The sequence below is a fragment of the Aquila chrysaetos genome, chromosome 9 (genome assembly GCF_900496995.4).
Source record: "Aquila chrysaetos chrysaetos chromosome 9, bAquChr1.4, whole genome shotgun sequence".
In the NCBI taxonomy this organism is placed as follows: Eukaryota; Metazoa; Chordata; class Aves; order Accipitriformes; family Accipitridae; genus Aquila; species Aquila chrysaetos.
The window spans coordinates 38,493,052-38,514,565 of NC_044012.1; the positions used below are offsets into that span (position 1 = coordinate 38,493,052).

At 42.5% G+C, this 21,514-nt stretch overlaps 2 protein-coding genes and 1 long non-coding RNA gene across 7 annotated transcripts in view; 1 reads left to right on the forward strand and 2 right to left on the reverse strand.

Annotated features, from left to right (window-relative positions):
- The window catches only part of YPEL1 (yippee like 1), a 23,207-nt gene extending 19,856 nt beyond the window's left edge, over positions 1-3,351 (reverse strand). The window contains exons 1-3 of one of the 5 annotated variants that reach the window (XM_030024600.2): positions 2,895-3,351; positions 1,355-1,568; positions 8-1,237 (exon numbers count right to left, since the gene is read on the reverse strand). In XM_030024600.2, coding sequence (XP_029880460.1) covers positions 1,178-1,237; positions 1,355-1,568; positions 2,895-3,133 — 513 coding nt within the window. In that variant the 5' untranslated portion in view covers positions 3,134-3,351 and the 3' untranslated portion in view covers positions 8-1,177. Of the gene's footprint in view, positions 1-7; positions 1,238-1,354; positions 1,569-2,894 lie in introns of those variants that run through there. The other 4 variants (XM_030024602.2, XM_041126383.1, XM_030024603.2 and 1 more) reach the window with 4 other exon arrangements.
- On the forward strand, positions 1,577-21,150 carry LOC121233564. Its single transcript, XR_005933274.1, has 3 exons — positions 1,577-2,061; positions 8,370-8,470; positions 20,530-21,150. It is a non-coding gene; the product is annotated as an uncharacterized LOC121233564 (long non-coding RNA).
- LOC115345579 (translation initiation factor IF-2-like) lies at positions 1,856-2,821 on the reverse strand. The gene is made up of 2 exons (XM_030024605.1): positions 2,192-2,821; positions 1,856-1,897 (listed from the first exon to the last, which is right to left on the reverse strand). Exons 1-2 carry the CDS (start codon positions 2,601-2,603, stop codon positions 1,872-1,874), a joined length of 438 nt encoding a protein of 145 aa, XP_029880465.1. The 5' UTR covers positions 2,604-2,821; the 3' UTR covers positions 1,856-1,871.
- Positions 21,151-21,514: the final 364 nt, after the last annotated feature.

A 21,514-nucleotide genomic window follows, 5' to 3' on the forward strand; every position in this document is an offset into this window, starting at 1 on the left:
TGCAAGAGACAACCACAGCAAAATTTAAAGGGGTTTGGTTTGGGGTTTTTTGTTTGTTTGTTTGTTTTAAATCTTCAGCTAATGATAGGAGCAGAAGAACAGACTCAAGAACTATCGAAGGACTTGCTACAAGAAAATTTCTTACACAAAGAATTGCAAAGGCAGAGATAAGCCACAAATAAGACACGTAGCAAAATATATGCAATCCAAAAAATAAAGCAACAATGGGAACAAGTTGCCATCCAAAGCACATATCTACACATCAGAATGATTGGACTTTTGTTAGTCACTGAAAAGGAAAACAGATTCGATAAGGGATACATTAATACATTTGAAATATTAACCCAGTTAGCATGAAGAGCAGAACTTACAATACACTCATCTAAACAAATATTATATACCTGTTGTCCCAAGATAATTTAATTATAACTGCAAAGGGAAGAATGATTACAGTGTTTGGAGAAAACAGCTTGCTGTAGAACAGCTAGATATTAAGCTACATTTGTTAGAGTTAAGAAATTATAGGAAAAAGATGACACAAGAAATACAATCCTGGAAGTTAAATGTGAGGTTCCCTTTAAATTCCCTGCTTGAACTCTTAATGTTAGAAAGATACAGATCCTATTTAGGTTCACAGAAATGGGGGGAAAAAAAACACCCCAGGGTTTCAGAATGAAAGGCACCACAAGCAAAGATGTTTTGACTTTACTTTAGACACTTTCGATCAGTAATTGAAACATCACTTCAATGCTTGCAGAAGTTCAGCAAGTTGAATGCAAGGGGAAAATATTTTTCTTCACGCCATTCCTAGAAGGTCCTTTAATTCACACTTCTAAAGGCAATCTGGACTCTTTCAGACTCAATATATTGAGTCCTTCAACTACAGAAACCAAAGAATTCCAGAGCTCTTTTGACAAAACTGTATTTGATATTGCTCTCTTCAAAAAGAAAGCAATCCTAAGTGTTTGATATACCTTGTAAGAACCACAGAACTCGTTGCTTTGTGACATTAAGGCAAGATTCTAAACAAACCATTTTGTCATTGCTTTAGTAATGGTGAATAAATCCAGTCTCACTCCCCTGCGATAGTTATGAGCGGTACCAGGTTCCACAGCTGCTGTTCAGTATTCTGTGGAGACCAGTGTAAAAACCTGAGGCAACTATTTCGTTCTTACTCTTAGACAACAGCACAGTCCGTGCTTTGGTCACGCACATGACAGCTGGGTTTCCTCAAGATGTAAGCAATTCAAGAAAGGGCAAAAATTACGTGCAGAAGCGATCGTACAGGTTGCTGTCTCTCCCTATCCAAGTGGCTGCCCAAACCCTCTTTCGGGTGACTTGTATTCGTACCTACCGGTCTAGAACCAAGAGGAACCTCTCTGGAAGCCCTCAGTGTATTCGCCACCGGCAGCAGGAACCAGAACCAACAGATCTCTTCGCCTTCCTCGCAGGGGCTGCAGCGGGCCAGGGGGCTGCCACGGTCACGAAGCAGCCTGCCCTCGGGGACGCCCCCTCGCCCCGAGGGGGACGCGCATCCCGACGGACGCCCCAAAAGCCGAAGGCCGGGGCTGGGGGGGATGATGAATGATTAACAGCCCCGTCCCGCCACCCCGCACCTGTGACGTCACCGGGGAGGGGCGCCGGGCGGCCAATGGGCCGAGGCGGCGGCCCCGCCCCCCCCCGGCTCCCGGATGTGTAAACAAACACCCCGAGAAGCGTGGCGGGGGGGGGGAGGGGGGGGTCGGTACGCGGGCCTGCGGGATCCGCTCCGCTGAATGAGCTGCCTGCCGGGCACCGGCAAGGAACAACGGGGGGGAAAAAAAGAAACAAAATAAAAAAACGGGGGGGGGGGGGGAAGGCAAACATCTTCCTTATCTGCTCGGGGGTGTTCGCACCGCTGCTCGGAACCACGCACAAGCGTTCAGGGAAATAAAATGCGTAAGAAATTAGCCTTTCCGTCATTCTTGCTGGGCTCAACAAAAAAAAGCAGTGACACAAAATAAGCTTCAGAGCCTCTGACCGGCTGCACAAAGCCGGACAAAGCCTACGCGCGCACTCTTGGTAAGCTGCGATTTGATTACTCCAGCAGGGAAAAACCTCTCAAAGTTAAAAGATTCGAGACACAGCAGCCGCATTTTGACTTTAGATACCGAGAAATAACGGGAAAAAAAAGATGCGAGGAGAAAGTTACCGGCAGAGACAGAGCTCGGTTTTCCCCGCCGGGAGGGAGCAGCTGCTCCGTGCACGCTGAAGCCTCCTCCTCCTCCTCCTCTCTCACCGAGAGAGCACAAAGCCGCCGCGGCGGGTGACGCCGTTCCCTTTTCTCTCCCACTCGCAGCGATCCCCGCAGGACAACGGCTCGTTTCCCCCAGATGGCCGGCACCCTGCCGGGCTACAGCCGTGCCCCCCCCCCCCAAACACGGACCAGCTCTCTTCCAGCCCGCCGGCTCCGTCCCCGGCGGACCCCGGCCCAGGGACGCGCCGCACGGCTCCGGGGGCCCTCGCAGGGCGGGAGCGAGCGAGGGGGGGAACCCGCCGGACCGCAGCTCGCCGAGCTCAGCCTCGTCGTCCCCGTCCGTCCCCCCCTCAATTATGTAAACCATCACCACCCGCCCTGTAACGAGGAGGCTACAAGGCAGCCAGCGCTGCCGTCATTTCCAGGCGCTATAAATAGCGCCCGAGCCCTCCTCCCGCCAGCAAAGTTGCCTCGGCGGCCCCCAGCCCCGCGCACACGGGAAACCGCGGTCCCCCCCCCCCCGCCCCGGCCGGAGGTGCCAGACGGGGCTCCTTTCGCAGCCGCCTGTCCGTCCGTCCGTCCACCCCCCCCAAAAAAAAAAAAAAAAAATCCCTGCGAAAGGTAGAGGGGCCGGCTTCTCGCACGCTCCGGTACTCACCGCTGCGCCGTGCCGGCTCCGCTCCCCAGCCCGGACCCCGAGCAGCAGCGAGCCCCCCGGGACACCTTTCCCTCCGGGTGGGGGCAAGGGCAGGAGGGGAGGCGGCACCCCCGGTCCTCACACGGCGGCCAGCGAGGGCTCAGCGCCGGGCCCTCACCGAAAAACAAAGGGGGGGGGGGGGGGGCGGCTCCCCTCGCCTCGAAGCTACCTTCTCGGCGGCGGCGGCGGCCAGGGGTCATAAGCGGGGGCTGGGCGTGCGTCTCCCGCGCTGAGGGCCGAGGGGCGGCCGAGGCATCCTGCCGCCGCCGCGCTGCAGCTCCCGCCCGCCGCCGCCTCTTTGTTTTGTGTTTTCTTCTCTCTTCCCCCCCCACCCCGCCTACCCCGGGCGCCGGGGGTGCTGCGGCCGTTAAACCCGCTCCCACCGCCGCCGGTAGCCAATCACCGGCGCGCGCGCGCGCGCGCCCTCGCGCCCGCCCCGCCCCCTACGGGCGGGAAGAAAGGAGCGGCGGCGAGGGCGGCGGGGCGGGGCGGCGCGCGCGAGCTGGGGGCGCGCGGCGCTCCGCCCCCCCCCCCCCCCCCTTCCCCTTCCCCTTCCCTTCCCCGGCTTCCTAAGGGAGGGTGGGCGGGGCGAGCGCGCCGGCTTGGCTCCACCCCCCCCCTCCTTTCGCTCTGCCCCCCTGTGCTCACGGAGGGGCAGGCGGGTGTGGGGTGCCGGGCGCGTGCAGCGAGCGCCCCCCCCCCCCCCCCCCTCCCGTCACCGCCTCGGGCGCGCGGCGGTGCGAGGCGGGAAGCGGCGCCCGCGCGCGCGGAGGGCCGTCGCCCGCCCGGCCCCTGCTGAGGGACGGCGGGGCCTGCCTCTGTGGCGGTGAGGAGCCGAGGAGAAGCGCTGCACGGGGTGGGGGGGGAATAAAACGGAACACGAGGTAAATTCCCAGCCGAAGCAGCCTGCTCGGTTATGGTTTCATCCCGGGGTATTTTCTGAGAGGTGTTCATGCGAAGCCACTGTAATAAGCAATGTAGGGTTGCTCAGGCTTTTTTTCTCACCAGAGCGTATTTGTCTTCCACGTTTCTGCTGAAAGTAGGTAAAACTCTGGAAGCTGACACAGGTCTGTTGTTAAAAGTTCAGGGCTGTAGAAAAGCCATTAAGAAAAAAAGCCTGGTTGGAGATTGGAAGATAAGTAGGATAGGTCAGAGCACTTGTTTCCGGAAAGGGAGTTCTGAGAAGAGCTCATTGCTTAAAAAGATAAAAATACACAGGTTTTAAGGTACAAAAGAACAATTTTGAAGATGAAGGAAACCGAAATACAACTCACATAAAAGTAGTTTCCAAAGCATCTGAGGTCTGTTGGCAATGACCACGTTTTCCTTACAAAAGTAAAAACTAGCTCCTCGTTTATTTTGGCTGGACTCTTCTATTTCTACAGGCAAAGAGTATAGAGATACAAACTGACAAAGCCTGTGGCGAAGCTGTCATTTGTACTTTGTACCCCAAGGCAGGGCTCTTTTGTCATGCTACACAAATGCAGCATCAATAAAATTTTCTTTGCCTCCTTTTCTTGTCAGTACTGACATCTTTCTTTTTCAAATCTTTATCAAGTGGGGTTTTTTTACCCAAGGGGCCTTGGTACTTTGCAGAATATTAGAGACGTAATCCATTACAATTCAGCTAGTGGCTGTAATCAATAAACCATGTGCTAGTTGATTTTGTTCTGCCTATCCATTTTTTAATATAATTCATATGTTTATACATTTATTGTCATATGCATCTTCCTTCTTAATGGCAAATTAATGGCCATTCTTGAAGAACAGTACAAAAAAGTCACGCTTGCACAATAAAGAAGAAATATGTTTTGGCAAAACAGCAGGAAACAAACATGTGTGAGAGTATTTCCATTAAGGCTTTTATTGCAATTTTCCCATCATCTCTCTAGCTCCAGTGCTGGTAGTTGTAGTCTTGTAAAAAGGCGAAAGGTGATAATCCTTTTGACTGGCTTAGCTACACTTCAGAGTGCACCAAATCAAGCTTCCTAAACCAGTTCCCTCAGATGAGTTAGATGAGGTGTATGATAAAGACATACAACAAGATAATAACTGGAATGGAGAAAGAGGCAGGGATGTAGCATAGTTTAGCAGAGAAATTACATTAAATCTGATACAGTGCAGGGAGTATGTAAATCTTGAGATGCTTCTTGAAAAACAGCTCCAGCCTGTTAAAAATATCCCATAAAGGGCTTTTACAAATTTTTAATAAGCTGGTTCTTTTACTTCATTTTGAGGGGTCCATTACTACTCTCCCTTAACAAGATAGACTTCTTAGTCTGTTCTTCTTTATCTAGTCAAAAGATATCTGACTAGGGACAGCTGTTGTCATCTGGTATGGCTGATCCTATACCCTATTTACGCAGCTGCCACACAGTTGCCTATAAAAAATACTCCTGTACGTATGCTTTACAAGTAATTGCTTCCACCTTTTAATAACGGTTAATACTTATATTGTATTTTACAGGTTCTAAGTCGTCTACCACAGTATGTTTACCATAGTTCCAACTTTTATCCTCTTTTTGAGGACTAGGACCGAGGAATATTAAGCAATGAGCAGAAAGTCACGATAAAAACAACATTGATCTTTGCAGGTAGTCCTCCCAACCCACGTAGTGAGGTGTCAGTCCATGTAAGTCATGACTGACACCTCATGACTGACTGAAACCAGTGAGGTGTCAATCATGACATACATGGAATGACACCTCACTGGTTCACTGAAACTGGTGGCAAAGCTCCCACCATAATACACAACCCCTGAACCTCAAAGGCAATGATACCACACGTGCACAGTCTTCTTCAGGGATCATAGCTGCACAGGGTCCTGATGTTGAAATGCGGCAAATGCTGTAATGCCTCTCACACTCTCTGAAGTCTTGCTGATGCTCTGATTCAGTACCGACTCAAAGAAGTGCAAACCTGGAATTACTAGTGCTGCTGTATATGCTTTTCTACAGATACAAAGGCAACATCGGGTTTCTCTCTTCTGTTTACCTTGAGAGATATGCTGTGATGTTGGTTTAGGTGTTAGGAACTGACCAGGTTACATGGAAACAGGAATTAAACTCTACATGAGGAATAAAAAAATAACCAGCAGTCCAATCCTGAATATAGAAGTGACTCTCCTTTTCAGAGATGACAAGATGGACAAGGAGGAGAAAGAAGTGTCTGTCATTCAGCGAGGACAGCAAAGGATTCCGAAAGCTGAACAATGTTTCCATTGTTTTAACACAAGCTCTGCTTCTCCACTGAAAGATCCAAACGACAAGGACACTGAGGGTTTCTTTCTCTTTGCTGTTTGTTTCCCTAGTAACAAATACACAAGCTGCACTGTTAGAATACCATCCTTTTCTCTTTTTTTTTTTTTTTAAGATAAAGACATGTCAAGGATGTATTCAGTGCTTTCAGTAGCAGGTTAAGGTTTCTTGTATGAATGAACCTCTGATACAGCATGATGTACTTGAAAGTACTGCCTGTAGTCCACTGAGACAGTGAAATAAAACAAAAAGCATGGAAGAAATTAAATGCTTGCATCTCAATTTCTATACTGTTTAGATTGTGAACTCTTAGGGCGAAATCTGTCTTTCACAGTGGGGCTCTGATCTTGATTAGCAAAGCAGATGGCATACTACTACTACTACTAAATCCTGTGTAGTGTCCTAATTATATCACAATCGTATTGTCATCAATAATATAATGCGCACCATTTTAATGGGACTGATGTTGACACTGACAACTCTTGCCTATGTTTTTGTTGTGAGCTCTGCATAATGAGACTTCTTTTTAAATATAATTCTGTAATAGGAGGGCAGGGTGTTGCTGTTTCTCGTTAGGATTCTAATCAAGGTTATGGTCTGTAGTTCTGGAATTCACTGAGTTACAGGAATTGGAGAGATGGCATGCAGTCATTGTCCATGTGGCTTAGCACATTAGAAATAGAACTGGGAGGTGAATTGTATCCAAAAATATTAAAAGCCCTTCTGAGAACAGGTCAGGCATCTAAAGGCATCTAAACTGAGAAAGAATGTCAGGATCGTTCCTTCCTTTGCTTCTTCAGGGTATATTAAGCCTCAAAAGTTTGGAGACTTTAACAAAATTAAAAAAAAAAAATTGATTGGTCTTAGAATTGTCAAGCTCCATGTTCTCTGTTTTAGCTGAAAGAAGACTACTGAAAGAAGGAAAAAACATTTTTTTAAACAAAAAAAACTTCTTTCCTATATGTTTGCCATAAATGTGAGCTTAGTAATTAAAAAAAAAGTTTGCTCTTCTCTTCCCAGTTACTCATGTTTATCACATTGTGTTCTCTGAAGTTCTCCAAGGAAAAGAAATATGCATCTATTTCTTGGGACATGGCAGCAGCTGGCCTAAAGAGTATAATATAGAAATAACTGACAAAATTAATATCAAACTCCTGATTATATAATATAAAAATATAACATTATGCATTCATTGCAAAACAGCTTGTTGCTACGTCATAAATTATACTGGTATTTGTCACAGCATATTTTAGTTACTTCACTGGAACTGTGTGTGTAGGGAGGTATTTCAGGTGAACAAATAAATTAGAATCTTTTCATTTGGGATGACCAGTAAAAGTATTAAATTGTACTACATATGCCAATGTAAAACCTGGAAACCCAGAAAAGATGCAGTGAAGCTATTGCTTCAGTGGATCACGAAATACCAAGTGATAGGATCAGCTGTCCTGAAATACTTTGATGTCTCAAGCTAACCTCAAGTGGGGAATAGGCAGAGGAATTTGTTTGGGGGCTATGGATCAAACAAATTTGTATCATGATTTTTATAGGAGGTAGACATCTGCTCATATACATCTAAATGGATGTGGGGTGGAAGAAAGTCTGTATCACCCAACTCTAGATATCTGATTCAGGAGTACATATATTCTCTCTAATCAGAGCACTGAAATATACACCACTAGAGGGTGATTTGTCATCTGCAAAATGTGAATTGCTCTTTTTATCCCCACCATCACTGTGGAAGATCTACTTTTATCTCTTGTGTGACTTTTGAAATAGCAAAACCAGATGTTAACTAAACTTTTCTAATATTCAGACTGACAGATATACAAGTGTCCTACCTAAAGCAGAGAAGTTCACCAGGGAATTAGCCAGCATACAAGCACTTCAAGCTTCAGCGTGCCTTAGTAGCTAGGGTAAATTATTTTTTTTTCCCCAGAATTTGGTTTTATAATACTTAAATATCTACTTTCGCTAGAAAATCTAGACTTTTCAGTGCAGGATAACTGTAGTAGGAGCTTATAAGCTTTCAGGTTTTGTTATATACTCCTTTTGGTCTTTAAATAAAAATATAAGGTCAACAAAAGGAATCCTCTTGATATAAGCACAGTAATGAAAATGGTGATCATAAGAACAAGTGACAGTCATATTTATTACTGAAAATTGTTTCTTGTACTAGCCAAGCTGTGGAGAGAAAAAGATACTGGATCCATGGAGTTCTGACTGTCTTCAAAAGCAGAGGCAGCTGAAGGGACTGCGAGCAGCTACTTGCCTAGTTTGGTAAGTGGGGAAGCCCTGCAACTGGTTGTTTCTGCTTTTCCTGCTAGCTGTTGTTGGATTTGCAGAAAGTCTTTCAAGAGACTCAAGAGCAGAAGAGACAATTGTAGTGTGTGAATACACGTGTATATCTCTCTCTATAAAATTAACAACAGTGTTTTTCTAATGGGAGAATTTATAACTGTTCCATTTATGTATATATCTGGCACAGTCAATCAATTACAGCCTCTGGAACTGTAGGATTCACAGATCAGGAGCCACAGGTGAGATACAGTAGAAATGAAGTCCTAAAATTGGGGACACAAGTGTTTCAACTTATTCTAATATGCTTTAGACTACTACAAAAGAAGATTCAGGACCAAAAAGCAGTACCAAAAATATACATTAGAAGGTATTTCTATTTTATTTAAAACTGTAGATTTAGGCAGTGGTGTGAGCTGTACATTATATCTCTCAGTCCTAACTCTCAAATTCCAAATCCTACTGTCTATGGGCAATCTACCTCAGGTTTCTCTTTATGGGAAATAAACATAAGCATTTTATCTATTGAATACAGACTCGTTTTGATAGTTAATGTTGTGAAAGCACACTAGAGATGGAAAACAGGATGAAAATGGCAGGCAGTCTTAACATTAGTCTGCAACCTGTTTCAGAATTCAGTGTTTGGATTTAATTTCTGATAATGGAACTGCATGGGTATAAATGGCTGGACTGGACAAAAATCTGTCAGTGAACCAGAGCCTAACCCAGTAGTTCTATCACTTCTCCCTCATCTCTGAAAGAGTAGTAGTTATTTTAAACTATCCCAAGCTCCTTTGGGAGGGGGGTGTCTAGATCATATCCAAAGACTGAAAAGACACAACTATTTTGAACCCCTGATAGTGGCTGGGTAATTCTGAATGCAGAGAGGGCTAGGTTGTGCCTCCAGCAAGATACATAGAGACTGTAGACACGAATCAGGCTGCACTTTACCATGAGACTGGAAACGGTATCATCAGTTTTGCAGCTATTCCCTCCTGGTAAGTAAATTACACAGTACAGTGGAACATTTGAATCTCAATTTAGCATGCAAGCTGGAGTGGCAACACAATAAACCAGCACAACAACACATACAAACTAATTGCACTTTATGAGGACCACAGCATTTTAAAGGCGCAAAAGCAGATGCTTGCATGTATTGTCTGTATTTAGCAGTAAAGCAAGCAGAATACACATTTCTCTAAGGCAAAAGGAAAAGGTAATAGAATAAAAAGAAGTACATAAGCTGTTCAATATACACATACACATTATAAAATCCACCTTTATATAGGATTGTCATCTGCTTCATGCAGCTACAGACTTCTTGGCTAATGTTGGCCAGCTATTACTTATCGGAGAAGTTAAACCTGTGTTTGGTGAGCCGTAGAAAAACAGAGATTAATTTTCTGTTGATACATGTTTTGTATAAACACATTCTGCATACACTTACCTATATATGCAAAACAGTTGGCTAAAAGCAGGGATTCAAGCTTTTTCTGGTTTAGGTTTGTTTGGTTTCTTTTTTTTTTTTCTTTTTCCTTCCTCCAAGAGGTGTGTTTCTCATCTTAAAACCTAGACTTACATATCCATCCTCATTTTATATCCTGTCCAGATTAGGGCATCCAGCACAAACATATTCTATCGTTTCACAGATAAATAGGGCCAAGGAGATTACTGTAATCGTGTGGTACAACTCGCTGTAAGATAGAAACCATGTGACTGGTGATTTTACTTGTCATTTAAACCAGAACATCCCTTAGGAAAACATCCTAGAACATCCTGTCTCTACAAATTGTTAATTCCTTGTTCCAGTCATTAATTACTCTCATTGACAAATATATACATCTTATTTCTCCCTTGAATGTATTTAGTTTTATCTTTCAGCTGTTTTTTCCTTCATCTGTAAGACTGAGGAGACAGTAAGACTCACTGTAGATATAAGACCAAGTCATCCTTTTGAGTAATAGCATTTTATAAAGCACATTCTTCAATTTCTAAGTTGTTTCTATACCTCTTCTCAGATCCTTGTCCAAGTTATCAAATGATTTCTTGAACTGTGGATTCCAGCAGTGATTTTTTGTTGCTGTCAAGCGCGGGACCATTCTTTTCCTATTTAGACAGTCTGATGATCATATCTATCTGTTTGGTTAATTGCTGGGCATTCAACTGATTCTTCATTAAGATCCCCAAAGGCACTTCAGAATTGCTGTTCCCACTTCAGGAACATGAATATCTGCCTATTCCCACCTTTCTTTCTAGGCAAGGAGATCTGCAAAGTTTAAAACCCAGAGAAGCCTTATAGAGAGGGAAACAAAATCTTGATGAGTCTATTACCTTCCCTGAATTACAAATAGCATTTCAGATACATCAGAGACACCGAGTTGAATTTTTTTTTTAAGTTGTAACACCACTTTCAATAACTTACTAAAACATATCGTAAAGTTTCTCTAACAGCTTAAATGCAAATTAGATTTGAAAATCACTGATGTTTAAGAGAATGTAAGCAAAATGGACTTCTGGGAAGAAACGACATAGTAATTGGTCTAGTAAAAATGTTAGGCCACCCCACAGACCCCATCTTACAGATGTTTTTAGACAATGATAGCTTATACAATGCTAAGAAAATATATTTCTGTTACTGGAAATATTAATCCATCAGCCTCACAGCAACTATTTTAATAAATTTAGCTGTTTGAATAAACAACATATGAAAGATAAAATGAGCGCTACAGATGTTTAACTTCTGTCTTTTCTACAAGCAGTACCATTGCGCAGATCATATGTTAGACAAACATATCCTTTCTGAAGTTGAAAGAAGTGGGGATGTGACTGGCCTGCTCATAAATGCACTGACACTCTAATGAAGACTTCTGCTACTGAGAATCTTATTATAAGGGGAAAGCTAACAAAAAAAGTTAGCTAGTTGATTGTAAAAACATTTTCAGCCTGTTAGTGTTTTCTCCTGAATTGGTCCAGACATACTGTAAAAGTTAAAAGCTTGGCTACATTCAGGAGGCATCTCTTGTCAAGAATGACCAGCAGGTCGCCTGAATTTTTTTCAGAGGTGGATCAGAACATAGGTTTCCTCAGTAAAGCTATACTCTAGGAAAAAAAAATAGACACCCATTTTGATTAGGAGGATTGACTTCCTCTGGTAGCCAGCCCATTGTTTACAGGGCAAAATGCAACAGGGTATTGCAACAGGTATATTCAAGACATCACAGTATTCTCTAGAATTATATGAAGACAGATATTGTTAGAGGGCTTATTCTTTCTTGCAATGTCGAGGTGACTATACAAAGTAAAAAGTAATGTTGGCCACGGAGATTTTCTATCAGAGAAGGACAAAAATAAAAGCTTTTTTTGTAATTAGTATGAGTCTAGTATAACTTTGACACTGAATGAGAAGGAGACTGAAGAGGAGAGCAGTAGTAACACGAAGAAAATATAGATGCTCTGTAACTGTCAGAACACAGTTATTGTACACTATAACTTGACACTGCAGGCAAGCCTGATTAATTTCTTTTTAATAACTTATCTAACGACTAAAAAGGTTGCTGGAAGGAGAACGTACAGAGCAGCCCCTGTGTTCCTGTCCTGCTCACTGGGATTTTTACTGTATTAAATTCACTGCTAGAGCTGCCTCTGCTGTTTTATTAGTTATATTGATACACCTGATTGTGTAAGATTAACCCAAGGGCCTTATTTGCCAGCCTTTCATTTTTCCCTCCTCTTAATCTTTCCTTCTTTCTTTTCCTCAAGTCACTTAATTCCTTAAACCCTGGAGAATGCAACTGAGTCTAAAGACTAGTTTTATTTAGAGTCAAGAAAGAAGCATCACTGATTTTTATTTTTCTTGATCAGATTATCTGTAAGAGTTTCATTTGTGGGTTGGAATGATTTATATACGAATTCTGTACCCTAACTACTAGATATTTCTGGGGTTTGTTTTCTCCAATGCTATCTCAGTAACTAAAGTGAGAAGCGAACAATCCTCTTAAAGCTGCTGAAGGATTTAGAGACAAAATAGCATGTAACATTTTCTTCATCTGGGAAGATGTGCCTGGTACTGTACTGGCTCCATCTTGTGGCTGAAACTCTACTGATTTTTTTATAAAACAGGTTGACTCTTCTTACCATCATCCTTATATAAATATTGATAAATAAAGGTGTGAACTTCCTTTATAACTTTTAGAACAAATGGGTCGAATGTTTCTGGTAATAGGGAAATAGGCAGAGTGGTTAAAGACAAGATTAGCTCAAGCAAGCATTGCCTGTTTCCCTGTGTAACGCTATCAATCATAGCATTTGATAACATCCTCCTCGTTACTGTTAGAGAAGCCTCAGCCAGGCATAGTGAGAACAAGTGTCTATCAGCACTTTTTAACTCCAGCCTGCAGTCATGTTGCTGTTCACTATTAACTTGGTGTGGCCAGTGAAGTAACTTGCCACTTACCTTCAAGAACTGCCTAGAATTTCTACCAAAACATAAGCACAGATGAATGTTGCTTATTTTAGCAGCATTTTTTTCTTCTCTAAAACAAATATTTTTCAGCTGGTTGTCATTAAATAAAATGCTTGCATTTGAATGGAAGAAAAAAGCAGATACCTTTCAATTAACATCTTCCTGCCTTCCCTGAACTAGAAGTATATTCAGTAACTGCCCCGATTTGACTGCTTGACCACCCAAACCATGAACTCACCATAGGAAAGGACAAAACACACAGCAGAAATTACAGGTGGCCACCAACACCTGGACTCACTGACCACATAGCTCAGCAAGTCCCTTGTTCATATCCCAGTTATGTAAGTTCATACGTTGCTGTACAGCACAACTATATATTTTCTTCTGACTGCAAAAAAAGTAAGTAGTTCACTTTTAGCACCCTCGGTCTTGGCAGCAGGAAGGCAGTGAGCTGACAGGGTGTGCTGGATTTTCTGTTCTGTTATATATCAGCTTGTATATTACTGGATAGAGCTTCTAACAGCCACATTAGAAATTGCATTCATCTATCTAAAAATATTGTCAGAGATGCAAGATTGCAGAGATCAAGAGAATACAAATTATGTTTCCAGAAACTGGTAGAGTTGGTTACTGAGTACATGACAGGATGTGGCTAGCTGCACATGTATTTTGGCAGTCTTAGCATGAAAGACATATCCCTTGATCCATATGACGTGGAAACAAAGAAAGTGCCTGTTTCCAAGGAGTTGCAGGCCCCAGCAGAATATGCCTGGCAAGAACAATCTCTCTTGCTGTGTCATACAGAGCATCCATGATATCCAACAGTGAGGGACTGTTGTGGTTTAACCCCAGCTGGCAACTAAGCACCACGCAGCCGCTCCCTCCCTCCCTCCCCCCTCCAGTGGGATGGGGGAGAGAACTGGGAAAAAAGCAAAACTCGTGGGTTGAGATAAAGACAGTTTAATAGGACAGAAAAGGATGATGATGATGATGATAATAAAATAATGATGATAATAATAAAGGAATTAGAATATACAAAACAAGTGATGCACAATGCAATTGCTCACCACTCGCCAAATGATGCCCCGCCAGTTCCCGAGCAGTGGCCCCCAGCCAGCCTTCCCCCCAGTTTATATACTGGCCATGATGTCATATGGTATGGAATATTCCTTTGGCCAGTTGGGGTCAGGTGTCCTGGCTGTGTCCCCTCCCAACTTCTTGTGCCCCTCCAGCCTTCTCACTGGCAGGGCATGAGAAGCTGAAGTCCTTGTCTTAGTATAAACACTACTTAGCAACAACTGAAAACATCAGTGTGTTATCAGCATTATTCTCATACTAAATCCAAAACACAACACTATACCAGCTACTAGGAAGAAGATTAACTCTATCCGAGCCGAAACCAGGACAGTGACAAGCCTTACCTTGTAATGTAAGTGCCAAGCTGGAGCACATTCCATATCCAGAATTCCATTTTATATCCCCTGCAGACGTGCTCAGAAATCCGACAATAAGTGCAGGTTTGCAAGACTGACATATAGTGAGTTAACAGTATCAAAGTCTTAGTCTTTCTGCTGTCCATCATATGCGTTTCATTGCTCATAGCTGCACTACGGTTTTATATGAAGAATTCCTTGCTAGATTTTGTACCAAGAAAAGATATTTGCATTAAATAAGTGTGTCACTTGGTCAGAAGGTACTATGCACACAGTACATACACACTGTGGTATATACTGTGCCGTACAGCTCCTGAATATTTATTCTCTTCTGCTCTGGTACTTACATGTTTGTCAAAATGTTTTCTGAGCCTGGCACAGTCACCAGTGTAGCTTGTAGCCCAGTGAGGCAGCACAGGGAAGAGGACAGGAGAGGAATGGGGTGGCCAGGCTGTTGCAACCACAGCATGGTAAGCATTTTAAATGACTGGAACAAGGGTAGGAGGAAGCTATAAAAGACTATCTTACATCTACTCAAGACAGCAGCATCCAGGACTAAGCATAAAATTTACCAGGCGTATGTCATAGTATGCAATAACAATTACTTAAAATAAAGACAGAGGTAATGCTGCTGCTTCACGTTTTGCAGTGCACCAGGGTAGAAGGTTGACTGGTAATACAGGGATGAAATGCAAATATTGCAGTGCCATCTCAATCAGTATCTAAGTTTTGGACAAGACTGCACTCAGGTGTATCTTATCCACACTGCCTATGGGTCACAGACTTAAGCATCTTTTTCTGCATCAGTGTATTTAAAAAAAGTTGCGTCAATGTTGGTGTACCATGCAAAATAACTGTCAAAGGTGCACTTGCCCTTTGCTTTTTTGAAACCCATTTTGCATGCTGAGTTTTGTTTTTGTACTCCCTGGTATCACTGTCAAGACCCTGTTCAGCCATCCTTTTTTGCAAGAGCTTCAAAAATACCCACATTCCAGTGCCTCATTTCTGGGGTATCTCAAACATTTAGGCTCTAAAAAAAATGCCACCTGAGACCTCTGCATGGCTCAGGAAGGCACAGGACAGGACCAAACCAGCTGCTCTGGCAGGACCACACAAGCACAAGTCAACGTAACTCACATTTAATCAGAAAAGCGGTATCTGCTCTTTTGTCAGCTCAAAGAATTACAGAGCAGGTAGAGTACCTATGTGAGCAGGGTGCAAAGCAATGCATGGAAAGCATTGCAAAGCCTTCAGAACAACTGTCGTAACCAGCAAGATCCCCTGAGCGTTAGTATCAAGAAACTTCCTGCAAGATACTTTGCTGCTGCTACAAACAAGATTCTGCAATCCCTTGGATATTATCACAAGAGAGAAATAGAGTCACATATAGGCAGGGGTTTTAAAACACAGCAACAGTTTAGTAAAGTTAATTTTTCATGTTATCAAGCTACAATACTGTTTTCTCTCAGTCCTTTATCCTGAATTCTCTTTTGATACTTATGTCAGTATGTATGAAGAGGGGTGGATAGGTATGGAGACATGAAGAACAGATTGTACAAAGTTTGACAATCGTCACTAGCATAATAATCATCATTAATATTTACATTAAGAAAGCACCTGATGCTTCACCTTGCTTCTCTGCTTCATTCCCTAACATGGTGGTGTGCTTTATTCATAGGTGGTTGGAAGTGCTTGGACCCACACCAGAAACTGGGGAAAAAAGGGAAGAATGATCAAATCAGTCCACACGCAACTAAATTTTCTTTTAATCCTCATTTGTACCGCCTTGACCAGTCATACTGCACACCCACTGTGAGCCTCAGCTTGCTTAAAAAAAAACCACAAACCAACCCCCCCCCAAAAAAACCAAAACAAAAAACCAAACCCAAAACAAAAGAACCCCAAAACCTACCATGTAACAACATAAATCATTCACTAATAGTTTTAGAGGTATGTTCCTGCTCTAAACTGTCTCTAGGTTAGCCTTTGATAAACATTGGAGCTATAATTCTAGAGGATTTCGATGATATTTTTCAGAACACTCTAGGTAGTATTATTATAAATTTTGCTCTTTAATGATCATGTTTAACTATCGTTCAGGAAGGTTTTTCTTTATATAAGCGATATTCATGGCAACTATCCACCAGCAGATGGCACGACTACAGACCATAACCATTCCAACAGTTCTACAATTAGAACAGGCAGGAGAATTTGAAGCACATAGGTCTAAGCTACAGTTATGCTTTTCCATTTCCTTTAACAGCTTTTATTTGGATTTTCATGGAGGCAAGCTCTCTAGTGGGAGGCTGAATAAGAAGTATTATTACATCTTTTCCAGGACCAATTTTGTCTCTGTTCTTTTTCCTCTCTGGAGACTATATAGCCCTGTTGCTGAAAAATTTGATCTGTGGACAAAATTAATAGCGAATGTTACTCAAAATGGCTTTTGTTTTCTAGAATATAGGTTGTCTTTATGTGTAAAATCCAGCGCTTGAAACGTGCAAGCAGGTAGCACAAGAAGAATGAACGCTTAGCCCAAGAGCGGAAACAGCACAAACTATGGTGCTGGCCAGGAAGGGCAGCCTGTACAGCAAGGAGGGGTTCACTGTTTGCATCTCTGTGGTAGCTAAATGCTCTGTACAAAAGTGAATTACATTCTTTGCAATATCTTCCAGTCAAAACAGAAAAAAGGATGTTGTGAGGGGTAGCACCCTGTATAGCCTACAGGCAACGTGACTGAAATATGGGTGAAAATAAAAGGGCAAGGGTAAATTCCATGCCTAAATGTCTGACTTTATCACTGTATTTCTTAAAACCTGCAAAAATTAGCAGTGTAAGGTATAATCAAGTAAGAACTAAAGATCTGCATTCTCCTTCTCTTCCTTGAGTAGGTCTTCTTCAGCCCCATGCAGTCCAGAGGTAAGTCCAGGTCACCACATCTTTATTGCTGTCAGCAGGGGTTGGACCAGGTAACCTTCAGAGGTTCCTTCCAACCTGAGTTTTTCTATGGTTACTTTCATTAGCTTGGCATACATTTGACAAAAGCTAGAATATAATTGCAAAGAATTTCAGAAAGTTCTCATGATGGGCTGCCTGTTCTCCAGCTAAGGCTGGGCATTAACCTGACCTTAGGACAACCTTTAAGTCTGAAAGGACTAAAGAAAAAAAACAAAACAACAAGAAAATAACTGATTACAGGAGACAACAAATGGAAAAGGGGAAAATCATTGAAGAGGATACCAGGTAGAGCACCTCTGACTGTGCCCGTTACTTCCTGAAGGAGACAGGGCACTGGGTTAATCCAGCTTTTGGGCGGGTGTAATAAAACCAACACGGCATCGGAAAAACCACACAGCAGCATTGTAACTTCTGCTAACTACCAAGCCCTGGAAGCTGACAGCCCATGGTTTAGTCACCAGTAGGATATAGGAATTGTGTTTATAGGAGAGCATGAGCTGGGTTTACATTATCTATTTTCCTCAAGCTTTTTAGATATTAGCTAGCTTTTCACTGCCCAAGTAGGTGCAAAGGATATCCCTGAACAGACCATACAAAGAGTTTGCAATTTTTACTAGTTTACCTGAAGATTATTTTATTCTAAAGACATTCCAGGGCATGGAAGGGTGCACTCCAAAAGAAAAGCAAATAAAGTTTCCCCCTGCGCCAAATTCAAGTACAGTTAGCAGGCAATAGCAAGGCAGGATCCCTGAAATGCAGCTACACTTCTTTTCACAGTGAAAATTACTAGGTGTTCAAGTGATTCATGCATCCAAGTAAAACCAAAATATACACATGCAGAATTTCAATAATTTAACACAAAAATGTCATCATGAATCCATTCTCAGTGCAAGTGAATGCCAAGGCAATACTTGAATATCCTGAATAAGCACCTTAAGAGCTGAAATGGACTCTCCTGGTTAATTAATTGCTATCTTCGTTTGAGGAGGTGTGTGGCAATTTGTGGATAGAAATGTTTATACAAGAAATTCCATAGGCTTCATTGTTGCTGCCCACCTCTCTACCCACAAAAAAAGCCTGGTTTATAATCACCACCTTCAGACAATCTCTGTTGCAAGCATGAATTTCATTCATTCAAGCACATTGCTTCTGAGACATTTTTGTTTTCTAGTACCTGTTTTTTGGTTTGGCTTTTTTTTGTTGTTGTTGTCAGAGGTTCCATTCAATAGCTATCATGGACATGACATTTTATTCTGAAAAGGGTTGTATTTGTTTGGAGGATGTTTATTCTTTGAACTAAGTATTTAGTTTAATATGCTTGCTGTAAATAAACTCAATTACCCCTTACAGTAAAAGGCCACAGGCTCCTGCTTTGAGAAACTGTTTCCAGATAAATGTTTCCATGTGGTATTTGCCTCTTAATTCACTTAACTACCTTTAAAAGAATCAGGGTCCCAAAGACTGTATGTAACAGTTGCAGGGAAGGAGATTTAAAGGGAAGAATAAGGTGAATTACAGGAGCAATTGAAAGCTGAGAAGCAGAAATATCCAGTCATTGTAAGTCATGAGCAACACTGAAAGGTCATTTCTTTCTTCCCCAACTTTAAAGGATTGATCTGAATGGAACACAATTTTCTTAATTACTTAATAAAAGTATGAAGGGAAGTTATAGTCAAAAATACATGCGTTAATACAGCCACTTTCAACAGACTAACTATGACTGGCAGTAACTGAAGTAGAGTGATGGAGTCTGGCCCAAGTGTTGGTTGTCCGCAGCTTAAAAGCGGAGAACAAATTATTTGTTCTTTGCTTATTTATTTGGCACTATTTAAACTCTGAACATAGCTAACATTATTTGACAGCACCACATAGCATTTTTTTGGCTCACCAGTGGCTTTTAAAAGAGCTATGACTTCTTATTTGCTTTTCCCCTCCTGGGCAGTTTCAGGAGAACTCCAAACTACATGTTGTGCAAGTGCTGCATGCCTGTCACTGGACCTCTGTAGCCTGTCCCTTCAAATAACTGTACTTGCACTGCAGATCATTAGGACAATTATTTTTAAAAATGAGCACACAAAATGTTTGCTAAACCTGAGCAGTTTTCTAAAGACAATTTCTTCCAAATTAGCATGCTCTTGATGACTGTCACCACAATACACAAGGAAAGCAAAAAATCTGATTTATCTGTCAACTCCATTGTACAAAACCAAGTAAGCATAGGCAAAGGTGCTTGCCAAGGTTTTCGTTACTAGGCTCACAAGGAAGTCTCATTTGCCTAGCAAAACACTCAACTCCGTAATAACTACCAAGAGTTCCCCCCCCCCCCCACACACACAAAAAAGAAGAAAATAACTGATTTCAGAATTAAAGTTAGAGTGAATTATGCTTCCAGATGAACTTGAAGAGTGGAAGAGGGACGAAAATCTAATCAGTCACAGACAAGGCATCGACAAGCAACATCATTTAGTCTGCACCAACAGGAAAAAACAGGGGATGAAGCCAGAGGGCCAGGGAAGAGAGAACTGCAGAGGATGATTCCATAGAGGTATCCCAACAGGAGGAACAGCATTAAGGACTGCGTATTTCGAACAGCCTCTCCTGCTTCCCCGTCCCACCCGCCCCTGCTCAGGCACGCTTTTCAAAAAGAGCCTGTTGCCATGGTATGGAGTAGAATGTGGTTTTTACCTGCATAGACAAAAGACAGCTGACTGGAGCCTCAGGTAGCTGGGAACGACAAATTGCTTACCGCTCCAGCACTGCAGAAAATTCAGCTGTTTAAATATTTTCTTCAAGTGTTCCATAGGACTAAAACATTCATCCCCCAGAGAAAAGGCATGAAAACCCTTAAACAATTAAATTTTATCTACTGCTACACCAACCAATGACAGGCTGTCCACAACACATGCATACACGAAGGCAAATTGTTCTGAAGAGCTTAACATCTGACTGCTAATTAGATCTCCTCAGGACTGTTTTCTAGAAGAGAAAGGGAGTATTGTTCATAAACACGTCCCCACCAGCTCCTGGCAGTGCCTGCCATACCTTTTCTCCTGCCTGCACACCCCTGGAGCCAGCCACACAGCATTTGTTGCTCCATTTCTGACAGCATGCCAGCCATGAAGGGAACGCAGCAGAGCAGTGTATCTGTTTTTTTAACTAAAACATAGCACTTTGTGTTTTCTACACAGGTCAGACCTCTTCCACTTTTTTCCGCCACCCTCTCAACTGGATAGGAAACAGACAGTCCTTTGCTAGAGCTGATAGGCTCCAAGGACAAAAACGCCACCACAGCAGCAGTTTCCTATCAGCTTCCAACTGTAAATAATCTTGCGTTCTCTACTTGCTATACAAATTGTTAGAGATATTTACATAAAAATGTATTATTGCTCCACTGACAATCAGTTTGACGTAAATGTTGATTTGCTGTCATCTAGCAAATTATGTTGCAAAGTTACTGCCTAGAAAGGATTGCTGTCAATGCTATAGTTGTCTGGAACTTGTTACTAAGACCAGACTGCTGTGGAAGCTAGTCACCGAAAGGTTTTTTGTAAAAGGCACAGACGCTGGCTTTATAATCACTAAGTGCAATGTATAGGTCCTTCAGGAAAGCGCAGTTAAGATTTACAGCTAAGGTAATGTCACACATTTACAGAGCAGCACCACAAATAACTTGACCATGTGTTTACAGTAATTTTATTTACAAGTTACCACATGACACCTGTAGTACTACAGTTTTTATAACACCATTAGCAGTAAAGTAAGTCACATCTAAGAAGAGTAGGAGGCAGCAGAGAAAAATGTGCACAGAGAACGCAGAAAAGCTATTCAGTTATAACTGAAAGTAGGTATTTTTCTACAGACTTTGAAAGTGAGGAGGAATATACACATTAAGAAAAGCAAGTTCTTCAGCCCTGTTATTTCTACAGCATTAAATTTTTTTTACAGTGACATTTTAGTATGATGAATACTACACACTAGCAGTCAAATGCAAGTGGTGGGGAGATAACTGTCTCAGTATCTTGCCCTTTTGAGCACCCAGAAAGGAAAAACAAAGCTTCCCTCTTTGAAGGGAAAGTTATCCAGGGCTGGTTTACTTGCAGAGCCAGTAGCGCAGAATTGCTACTGGGGGGGCAGGAGGGACAGAACTTAAGACTAGAGAGTTCCCATGCATTG